Genomic DNA, 11,483 nt, shown 5'->3' with positions numbered 1-11,483 from the left:
TTATGTTGTTTTTCCATAATTTTTTTAATAAGAAAATCAACTTTTACATGTTAGGCATTACTGATAAACATAGTTTATCTTTTATTTTTTTCATTATTACATGATTTCAAATACTTTTCTTAGGTTCTTTATTTTTATCACACCCCAATGAGGTGTGAGATAAAACAGCATATTTGCCTGTTTAACGCTCTGCATTAAAAAACAATTGAATAGCTTTTAACGCGGCTGCCTCTCGCACACCCTATACTTTCAATAGACCTTCTACTGGAGCGCGAGGGAGAGTTCAGAATAGAGGGTAGATATTGAAAAAAACGTAGCGTTAAAATTGGAATTGAATCGCGGTAACGTTAACCCGCTCAAAAAGTATAACAATACAGCGTTAAAATGACTTAACGCAGTCTTAAAAAAAAAAACTTGTGGTCAATTGAATACCCCCCTTAGTGTGAGCAAATACAGTGCTCCAAAAAAGTCACGTAACTTAGGACATTCCCTCCAGATATGAAAGTTGTACCCACCACTGCACCACATCTCCAACACAAGTTAGGAAACCCAGGACAGAATTGAGCCAAAAGCACTGGACATTAACACCATTTTGTCAAAACTTTATATCGAGTTTCTACAAAACAATACAATTTGTTGAGGATTTTTGGGCGGCACAGAAGATATTGGACCAGTCATTTTCCTCAATCATCCCCTCTAGATCTTGTTCCCAATTCAGAACTGTTCAGTATGGAGATGATATATGCTGCAAAGTTACATTTTCCCTACCCCAATGCAACAAAGCAGAGTCTGTTATTTTTGTAGTAATGTGTAGAAAACGAATGCTCGTATATGATTGATTGCAAAATGTTCCAAAGTGTAAATTTCTAATATATTGCCAGGAAGCCACCTCTTGTACAGATATCATTCATGAAATATTGTCTCCTGTGAGCTGTGATCCGTGTCAGGAGTGCAGGGGGGGTTTCTGGTTCTCCAGAAACCCCTCCCCTCCGCGAAGAACGTTGGCTAAACAGTGCCCCTACAAAGCAGCACTTTACTGTACAGCAGCCGCGGCGCTGTCAAAGAAGCGTCCGCAGTGGTGCTGCATTGTACTACAATACAGCACCGCCGCGGACGCTTCTTTGACAGCGCCGCAGCTGCTGTACAATACAGTGCCGCCGAATTGGACCTGTGCCGCATGTGCAGCAGCTCCCAATATTTTTTTCCCCCCCTTAAAAATCCTGCGTGCGCCCCTGGGTGTAGTTATTTCACTGGTGTGAGTGGGGCAGTCTCCTATAATGAGCCATATGATAGTCTCTGCATCTGTTATAAGCATTCATTCATTTAGAGGGTGAGCTCATATTTTGTGGTTTGTTCTCGGTCTTCAAACGGAACAGAGAGCGTCATAACTGTACTAGAGAAGCAGCAGAATTAATCTTCTCCGATCCAGCAGGTGCAGGCATTGGTGACTGGTGCAGGAGATGTTTGTATCTATGGTAGATGAGCTTTTCTGTGCACACAATGAGTCACTGGACAGGGAAGATCAGATTTTTATTGCCCTTGTACTGAGTTGTAACAACCTGGCTTTTAGAGCCACTTGGTGTAGATCGGCCATCACCAGCACGCGGATCAGCTGTTCAGAAACAGCAGCTGGGCTGATATCACCCTGTTTGTTCATTTTCCAGAGGTTCAGCATATGCAGGATTTTCTCTGGAAATTGAAGAGATCTGGAACAGACATTATACTTTGTTATGTGATAAAATCCACCTTTTCTGACAAAAATACATTTCTATCATCATTTTTAATGACCAGATGGCAGCCCTATTTTTAGATGATAGATCTGGATTATGATACCAAAGTTCTGGAGAACTACAGTGGAGAATAAGCGATAGAGATGAAAAGAAAGGGGAGAGAAATAATCAAAACTATAGAAACAAAAAATAATCGCTGGCTGCATTAGCGAGAGGGAATGTGAGAGGGGATATTCATTGGTTAGCGAACCTGTACCAGCAGGACTATATTATGCAGTAGGCGGAGCAGTCTGCCTGCTAATGCCGGGACGCCTGCTTGCTCCCCCGCTGCCAGCTGTTTATATGCTTTTTTTTATCTTGTAAATAAACACGGATACAGATTCTGTCAGTGTGGGTGCTCGGGGCTCCAGATTTAGGATCTCGTTGGATCGGCACCTGAAGGGCTCATGTGCTGCAGACCTGGCAGCTAAACTAACAGAACAGCAGGGGCGGTCCTTCACGCTCTTCAGTCCCTTTTGTGGCTTCTAATTGGAGGAGCTCAACACATCATGCTGTTCACAATTCGCTGTGAAACACATAATCCGATTGCGTTGCACAGCAAGGGACTATGATATGATTCACATGGCTGTGCCCCCCTTCCCTGCCCACCCCACCAGGATCTCTCCTCTGAAGATTTAAAATTTACAAATATTATATATTGGTTTTCATGTGTAATGGGAAAAGGTGTTTTTTAAGCTTTGTCTTCAGCCCCAGTTTGTCTGCATAAAATATTTTTGCTGGTCCAGCTCTGTGTACCAGGGAGGGGAATCTGAAAGAGGATAATCACTGTTTAGCTGACCTGTACCAGTGAGGGGAATCTGAAAGGACGTAAACTTTTGGAGTTTTTTGCTTACCTTTTCTTTCCTATTACTTTGATGTCTTCATCTCGAAGCTGAAGTTTCTTGCAGAAAAATGTAAAATCTTCTGTAAGAACATTGCATGAGACTAGTTTGAAAATCTTCTGCATAATCCTCTCTAGAATAAATAAAATACAGCGCTGAAAAAATAATTTTGTGCACCTGCAGTTTATAGATGTACCACTAGATGGCGGTGCTACACAAAAAAAAAAAATTTGAGGGCTTGCTAGGTGAAATCATTAGGTTCTGGGACCAACAAGGTTTAACGCCTCACGTACTCATGTCACCTACCTTCCCTTATGTCATTAGCCTGTAAATAGCATCCAATAGGATACAGCTGTTTCTCTTCGCACACAAGACAAGGAGGTTTTATCATAGGATTATCATCAAGATTGATCTCTTTCAGTTTCTTAAGACGGTGGATGTCATTAGGCAATGATGTCAGCTTGTTACCTGTAAAAGATTATTTTTATGCAGCATCTATATTAGTATCTGGAAACCAACAAACTGCTCTATAAATCATTCCTCCACCGTTATGTAAAAACATTTAAAGCTCATGTCCATCTGCCGTATAAAGGAGGGGGCAACAGTTAAGTGGTTAAAGTGTCACTGTTTGGGGCACTACAAACATTTTATCAACTGAACTAATATTAATGACTGGCCTACTCTCCCGGAATGTCCGTGCCCCTACTGTAAAATGACAAGTTTGCGTCATTACGTCACAGGGGCGGGTCCAAAATGACGTGAATTTTGGAGCCATCCCCATCACGCCCACCACCCCCGGCAGGCTCCCGGAAGCCAACTTTGAAAAGTTGGTAAGTATGGGTTATTGACTTCCTAGCAAGCAGTACAACGTAATTACAAGTCAGGCCTCATGAATTCTAGTCAGTCCCTGCCTCATTGGAGCTTACAATATAAATTCCCTAACACACACACATTCCATACAAGCTCAACCCACAACTGGTCGTCTCTCTCGTGTGTAGCTGACAGGTGTACTGTAAACTATAGATCAGTGCCACAGGTGGGTTTAAAACAGCCAGTACTTCCTTATAATTTGTAGTGTCAGAATGTTATTGAAACTAGTGCCTCGTGCCTCGCTCCTCAGTGATCACACTAGCTCTTATTGAATTATTAGGCTGAATATTGGATCACACCACAAAAAGGAAGCCTCTACTGTGTATAGGTGACTCCTTTGTAAACCCAAACCCTGCTTTCCTCCTCCATTCAGCAGTTATGTGTGGTACTCTAATCATACTTGCCAACTCTCCTGGAAAGTCCGGGAGACTCCCGAAATTCGGGTCAATTCACCGGGAATCGCGTCATTTTGGCCCTGCCCCTCGCGAAAAATCGTCATTTTACTCGAGGGACGGGGCCAAAATAACGTGATTCAAGGCGCCCGGCCCCCTCCCGCCCTCCAGCCACGCCCCTCTCCCGGACGTTGCTTACTGGAAGTAGGCAAGTATGCACTAGATACATACCACTCAGGATGATGTTTTGGAGCCCGTCCATGACAGTAATTGATGCAGGAAGACATGAGAGCCGGTTGTTAGAAGCCGTTATTCCCACCAGGTTGGTCATTCCTACGATGCTGCTTGGAATGGATTTCAGTGCATTGTCTGATATGTCGAGATTCTTCAGATTACTCAGGTTACACAACTCATCTGGGAGAGCTGTAATCTGAACATTAACGAATAATTACTATTTATGTTAAAACCATTATCAGTTTTATTTTTTCAACTTCTGGAAGATTGCTGAATCTGTCCCTCTCATTTGCATACAATGTAGATGACACATGGGGTGGAGGAGATAGATTAAATTGTAAGAGACTAACAAATGTGAAGTAAAAAAAATGCTATACAGGTAATGTGTTAATTATAAGATAAAACAATTGCTTATTATTAATCTAGCATAGAATAACTACATAACCACTATGATGTCCCTATATAGCTCTTCTATATTTTACATACGTTGCATTATTGTAATATTAGTAAATTAAAATTAAATTGCGTGTTTATCAGTATGATAACATATAGTATCCCAGTATAGAACGCTGTATAGTGGGTTGCTAATGTTGCTTATTAGGCCAAGATATGGTATAACAGTACAGTATAATATATACAGTAGTTGATATACTTAATATAAACAGTCGCATATGCTATCTCAGTACAGAGCTGTGTATAGCGGTGTGTGACGTATTATCATGGTACAGAGCAGTATATAGTGGCACATGATATAATAGGGCAGGATATGGTATCATGGTATAGAGCAGTATATAGTGGTACAAAATATAATAGGGCACAATATGTTATCATGGTACAGAGCAGTATATAGTGGCACATTATAGAATAGGGCAGGGTATGGTGTCATGGTATAGAGCAGTATATAGTGGCACATTATATAATAGGGCAGGATATGGTATCATGGTACTTAGCAGTATATAGTGACAGATGATATAATAGGGCAAAATATGCTATCATGGTACAGAGCAGTATATAGTGGCACATGATATAATAGGGCAGAATATGGTATCATGGTACAGAGCAGTATATAGTGGTACACAATATAAAAGGACAGAATATGGTGTCATGTTATAGAGCAGTATATAGTGGCACATTATAGAATAGGGCACGATATGGTATCATGGTACAGAGCAGTATATAGTGGCACATTATAGAATAGGGCAGAATATGGTATCATGGTACTTAGCAATATATAGTGGCACCATATAATATAGTGCAGGATATGATATCACAAGTCAAATTGGTACAAAGTGGCACCTAATATAGTTGATTGTGCTTCACATCTGTGTAAACTGTGTTTTTAAAAATATGTAACAGAAATTTGTCATCCATTGTTATAACCTGTGTTCGGCTGCTGGTCAGTGAAGCAGTTTATGGATCTCATCTAGCCTAAGACCAATTCATACTTTTTAGATCAGCTGACCAATTAGCACAGATGTAGCCAGTTTTTATTCTTCAACTTCATCTTGTCATTCACTCTAAGGCTTACCTGCCCACTCTCCCGGAATGTCAGGGAGACTCACGTATTCTGGGAAGGTCTCCCGAACTTCCGGGAGAGCAGACAATTCTCCTGGCTCCTGCCCACTTCATTAAGAAGTGTACAGGATATAAGCCTCCACAACGCTATTCTCGGGGAACCGCATTATTTTGGCCCCGCCCCCCTCCGGGATCTCTCAGGACATAAAAAACTAGTCGGCAGGTATGCTCTAAGGGAATACACTTTGGAGGTTTTCTACACTGAGGGCCTGATTGACAGTGGAACAGAAGTGTAAGCACATGAGGGAATGTGTATAACGCTGTATTCAGAGCTGGAGATCCGTCCCGGCAGTGCGGGAAAACCCGCAAAATTACACTACGCAGTTGGGCTTATTGTCACTGTGAATCAGGCTCTAAGTGTTCTTCTCACAGCATGTTATTATTATATGCACAGTTAAACAACATAATTGAACAAACAACCTCAGATGCTGCCAATTACTAACTTCACCTGCTGCAGCTGTCACTTGTACCAATTACACTCACCAGGACTCTGTACCACCAAGGCCCCGGCACCCCCTGAGGTAATGTCATTGAATTGAGGAGCCAAAATGCCACAAATCACTCCCCCCCCCTCCATCCTCACCCCACCTCCTCTCTGGGAGGGGAACATTGAAAAGTGGGTAAGTCTGGTCTCATGTCTATACTGGGCTGGCAAATTTTGGCCCAGGGGGTTAAGACTCGACTCACGTCCTATTACACTGTAACTTGGTAATTATAACTTTATTTTCTCTCTTTATTTGTCTGCTTCACTCTCACCATCCCTCTACTCAACTGAGGGTATATATTAGGAATATTTTAAAGGAAAAAAAAATGTAGGTGGCTCAGCCCAAGGTAGCCCAGTACGGTACCAGCCCAGGGGGCAGATCCTCCCCCTGGCCAGTCAGCCCCTGGTCTCGTGTGTACCCTTCTCTCTGTCCTCCTATCTGTCTCTGTGTTGTTTCATGTTGAATTGGTTTTGTATGCCATGTGATTTGTCCTGTTACTTGCATCCATGCATTAATTATTGTGCTTATCTGTATGCAGGGCCATCTTTTCCATTGGGCACGATGGGCAGCTGCCCAGGGGCCCCACGGGCAAGGGGGCCCCATAGGCACAGCTCTTATTGAGAATAAATAATCCTGCAAAAGAAAAAAACCTGCAAAAAAAAACCTACAAGGGTCACTGAGCAAGTACATCTATCTCTATATCTATATCTATATCTAGGGGCCACGGTGCACTGCTTTGCCCGGGGGCCCATAATGTTGTTAAGATGGCCCTGTCTGTATGTACTCCTGTCATTCGGTTATATAATGTAACCCCTATGTATTATGCTCTTCAAAGCCCTGTGGCACCTTGTAAATAAAATATAATAATAGTAATATAGACCTAAGCTGTATATAATGACACAACATAATAATCTAGCAGCAGATGGTATCATAGTGAAATGGTTACAATAAAAATGACAGTTTACCTTCAGTCCATTCTTGTTTCTGATAACCAGAGCTTCCAGCGACAGAACATCACATACTTCACTTGGAAAAGCTTTAAAGTTATTGTTAGACAGGTTTAACTCCTTCAGTCCCTGTAACTGAGTGATGTTCGCAGGCACAGATTGAATCTGGTTTTCGGACAGGTTCAGCCTGTGGAGACTTTTTAAAGAGCACAGTTCAGATGGAAAAGCTGTAAACCTATTGGACTGCAGGTGAAGATCACACAGAGATCCCAACTCCGACACATTGGGTGGGATCCGGCTGAGCTCATTCCTACCGAGATCCAAGTAGATGAGATTGTGGAGTGCGCACACATTGGTGGAGAAATCCTGCAGCTTATTTTGACTCATCTCTAAACGTTTCAGCTCCCTCATGTAGATGACCGTCTCGGATATTTCCAATATTTCATTATGGTTGAGGTTTAAATGTAACAGGGCAGCCATGGAAGACAAAGCTTGGGGGACCTCTGACAATCTATTACCACTCAGGTCTAATTTGGTGATCTGTAAACAGTTTTTCAGTTCAATGGGAACATAAAGCAAGTGATTCTCTGCACAGGCGACCAGCGACAGACCCTTCAGATGAGCCAGTTGCTCTGGTAAAACTTCCAATGTGTTTCGGTCAATATGTAACTCCTTCAGGTGGTTTAGCTTGTGAATCTTTGCAGGAAGGGCACACATCCGATTACCGCTCATGATCAAAGTTTCTATACGGAGACAGCTGCAGAGTTTTTCGGTGATGAATCGAAATAAATTATCAGCGACAGAAAGTACTTTAAGTTGCTGCAAGAGCTCGATCTTGTCCGATAGTCCGGTTAGCCGGTTATTGTCCACCATGAGTTCCTCTAAGTTGGTCAGGTTGTAAATCTGGACTGGTAAAAAGGTGAGCTGGTTGTCACTCAGTGACAGTTCTCTGAGGTTTCTCAGGTCCCCGATTTCTTTGGGCAAGCTTTTAATCTGGTTTCCACATAGACAAAGTTTAACCAGTTGCGGAAGCCTGAAGATGGATTTGGGTAATGCAGACATCTGGTTGTAGTCTAGATTTAGGACGTGCAGGTTTGTAAGATTGGCCACGGACTCTGGCAAGGATCTCAGACAGTTCCCACTCAGTCCCAGGACCTGTAAGGTTGTGAGGCCTCCTATGGACAAGGGCAATTGCGTGAGGCTATTATGGTTAACAAAAAGCTGCCTGATGTTTTGAAAGTGTGAGATGTCATCGGGCAGACAGGTTATGTGGTTGTGGCTTACATTTAAAGCCTGCAGTTGAGCCAGAAGGCCAGTTTCAGGTGGTAGACATCTCAACATGTTTCCTTCGATGGACAATATTTCCAGCTTGAGGAGAAGACCCAACTTCTGTGGTAGTTGCTGTATCCCATTGTTGTTGAGCTGCAAACATTTCAAGTCTGGATAATTGAAGATATCGGCTGGTATTCCAGTCAACTCCTTGTCGTTCAGATTGATGACTGTGATGCTCTCGGTTAGCATTGTTGTTGGTTGAATTACACCCGAATGCAGACAGTGGTAGATTTAATGTCGTCTTCAAAATCTGTAGATTACAACAAGTATATAAAAGTTTTGTGCCGTTACAATAAAAGCTGAATCACACTATAAAACATACTTGTCAACTTTTTTTTGTTGGCTTCAGGGAGATCCCGGGGGAGGTGGGCGTACGGGGGTGGGGTTTGACAAATCGCATCATTTTGTCCCTGCCCCTAAACGATTGTCACAATGCCGGCCAATTCCAGAAGGGTGTGGGGCTAAGATGACACGATATTTGCGCCATTAAGCCCCGCCCCTTTCCACTTATCTATTGCGGGAGGTTGCCCTGCTCTCCCGGGAGGTCTCCCAGAAATGCTGGAGTCCCCCAGACATTCCGGGAGAGTAGGCAACTTTGCATTAAAGAAAAGCAGCTAATGAATCTCTAGAGACTGAAGTGTCTTTTACATTTCTGTCTCCATTACTGAAGTCATGTTGTCTTACCTGTCAGTCTTTGATTAAATCTTGGTCTCCATGAAAATGGCCACCTCCATAGGCATCAATACATGGACAATTTCTTAACTGTGTCATCATGCCACAGATGGCGAAGCCAACCACGTCTTGTACTGGCTCAGCATCAGGGAGAATGCCAGACTCTTCAGGGAGTGAGGGAGATCACCCCTATTTCAGGGAGTCTCCCTGACATTCAGGGAGAGTTCGCAAGTATGGTCTAAAAGCACGAACATAAGTGAGAACTACAACAAAATGTTTTTGTTTAACCCCTCTGGCTCAGGGTCTCCCTGGTGCTGTAGAAAGGCTGCTGAAAGATTAATCAAAGAGAAAGGAAAACATTGTTGAGCGATTGACCTCAGTGCAGACAGCACCGATTTTGTATGGTCTGCACTGAAACACCTGCTGGGGGTAATGGTGGGAATTCAGATTGGAGGGGGGGGGGGGGGGGGCTATTTGTCATCTACGTGGGAGAGAGGCAAGCCCACTTGAGGAAAAGAGGAAGGAATACTCCAGTGGTTAAATATACTACATATCAACACCACTTACTGGAGACCCCTGTTTGAATGAAACCAGGTCTAAGTACATAGAAAAACAGAACAGTTCAGCAATGTTAGTGTGACACCAGCCTAATTTAATCACTACTAGAACTGTTCAAATGAGTCCTTAATATATGATGATATATATTGTTTGGAACTAAATATGGATCTATGTCTATGTACTTTTGGGGTGCATGTGTACTACGTAAATAATTATATTATGCAAAAAATAAACGTACCTCCAAGTCTGAATGAGCCCCATACTGGGCACCAGATATGGCTCAGCATATAAGATCGGGTGCTAGATATGATTAACCTACTTTTATTTGCCATTTAATGTTGCACCATATATGTGGCACAGTATACGTATTGTGAAAATTTCTACTATTTTTAGATTTTATTCATGGAATTACAGCCACAATTCATGAATTTCTTTTGATGAATGTAACATTTTCTCAGTATTGAAATTGATTAATTTTAAAGAAAACATGTCACTTTATACTTATGTAATAGTATATAGGTTTGGGGTTTTTTCCCCCCTTCAGTTGTATTATGATAATTTATATCTTACACACTCACAGCTGAATGGTACCAGCACTGCCCAGTTACATAGAAACTGTGATGTTACAGGAGGCTGCTTAATACACATTTAACTACTATACTGTCCCATCTTCAAGACTGTTACAGCCAGCACCAGAGGGGTCCAGAGAAAAGATAACCGGTTACCTTGTCCCCTACATTAAAAAAAGCATATTTTTAATTGCTTAGTAGTGGGTTAATTTAAAAACTAGTCACCTGACTAGTTCAGGATAAATATTCTGTCTACATTGGTAACTGGGGGCACACAATTTAAGATTATTACATTCGATACAAAAAAAAAAAAAAAAATAGACTGAATGAATGGCTCCCCCCTCCCCAAATTCCAACACACTACTTTTAAAATACACACAGATGGGCAGTCACATAACTTGTCTCTAACATCACTAGAATATAGTTTGTATCACTTTTTTGTTTATTAAAAACTTATACTGACATGGATTGTCCGCAGATTGGCTGTACATTGACACCTTTATTGTGTGTCCTAGGTAACAACATGCACAGAGACAACAGCAGGAATGTATCCCAATGCATCCAGTTACAGGATTAATGTGTAGACAGCCTACTTACCGCTGTAGTTTAGGTGAAGCAGGTAGTAGTAGAGACAGGAGCAGACGAAAGTCTCATATTAATATCTGGAACATGGAGCGGAGAGCAGCAGAACAACATGCTGGATGCAGCGAGTGTGACCTCATCTCACTGAAGTGTGTAAGTAGTGATTGCAGACACAAGCAGACACTCACTATGGTGACCTGTACACAAACACAGGCTGAGTGAGATACAGGGACATAGAAGAGCTATTTGCTTTTAGAATTCCTGAGCTGAAACCACTGACATAAACCACACACCTCCGTTCATTCCTATACAGCACTTGCACAACAAGATTGATAAGTTACATTGTATACAGATTAGTACAGAGGTCAGGGAGCTGATCCGTAAATTGTCTGGTATGCCACTATAACACATTTATTCTAAGCCTCGCCATAGCAACACGCTGCCCGTTCAAGACATTCAGGATGGGTGCTGCCAAGGGAACATTTTGTCTTTTATTCCTTGTGGTGAATTTGTACAAATAACGACACTTTGAAACTCACTTGCAAATAGCTAAGAATGTAGGATTAATGTAAGGGAATTGTGCTTTACAAGGTCACAGTATCTTTTACAATGCCGACCTCAGCACTCACTGTCGCGTTTAGGAATTATTTTTTTGA

The 11,483-nt window shown here is 42.1% G+C and overlaps 1 protein-coding gene across 1 annotated transcript; it reads right to left on the bottom strand.

The window, feature by feature from the left end:
• Window positions 1–1,210: 1,210 nt before the first annotated feature.
• Window positions 1,211–11,483, bottom strand: LRRD1 (leucine rich repeats and death domain containing 1). Its single transcript, XM_075211827.1, has 6 exons — window positions 10,843–11,483; window positions 7,133–8,696; window positions 4,105–4,303; window positions 2,918–3,079; window positions 2,624–2,744; window positions 1,211–1,706 (listed from the first exon to the last, which is right to left on the bottom strand). Exons 2-6 carry the CDS (start codon window positions 8,633–8,635, stop codon window positions 1,523–1,525), a joined length of 2,169 nt encoding a protein of 722 aa, XP_075067928.1. The 5' UTR covers window positions 8,636–8,696; window positions 10,843–11,483; the 3' UTR covers window positions 1,211–1,522.

This window comes from Mixophyes fleayi, chromosome 5 (genome assembly GCF_038048845.1).
Source record: "Mixophyes fleayi isolate aMixFle1 chromosome 5, aMixFle1.hap1, whole genome shotgun sequence".
Classification (NCBI taxonomy): domain Eukaryota; kingdom Metazoa; phylum Chordata; class Amphibia; order Anura; family Limnodynastidae; genus Mixophyes; species Mixophyes fleayi.
Note: the sequence above shows the minus strand (reverse complement) of the source record. Positions and strands in the feature narration are given on the sequence as shown.

What these genes read in the sequence shown, in the direction of transcription:
- LRRD1 (XM_075211827.1), bottom strand. Translation starts at nt 8,635, where the DNA reads ATGCTAACCGAGAGCATCACAGTCATCAATCTGAACGACAAGGAGTTG. An exon ending in CCAAAACATCATCCTGAGTG is followed by an intron (nt 3,080 to 4,104) that starts GTATGTATCTAG and finishes AATCTTTTACAG; the next exon opens with GTAACAAGCTGACATCATTG. An exon ending in GGCTAATGACATAAGGGAAG is followed by an intron (nt 2,745 to 2,917) that starts GTAGGTGACATG and finishes TATTTATTCTAG; the next exon opens with AGAGGATTATGCAGAAGATT.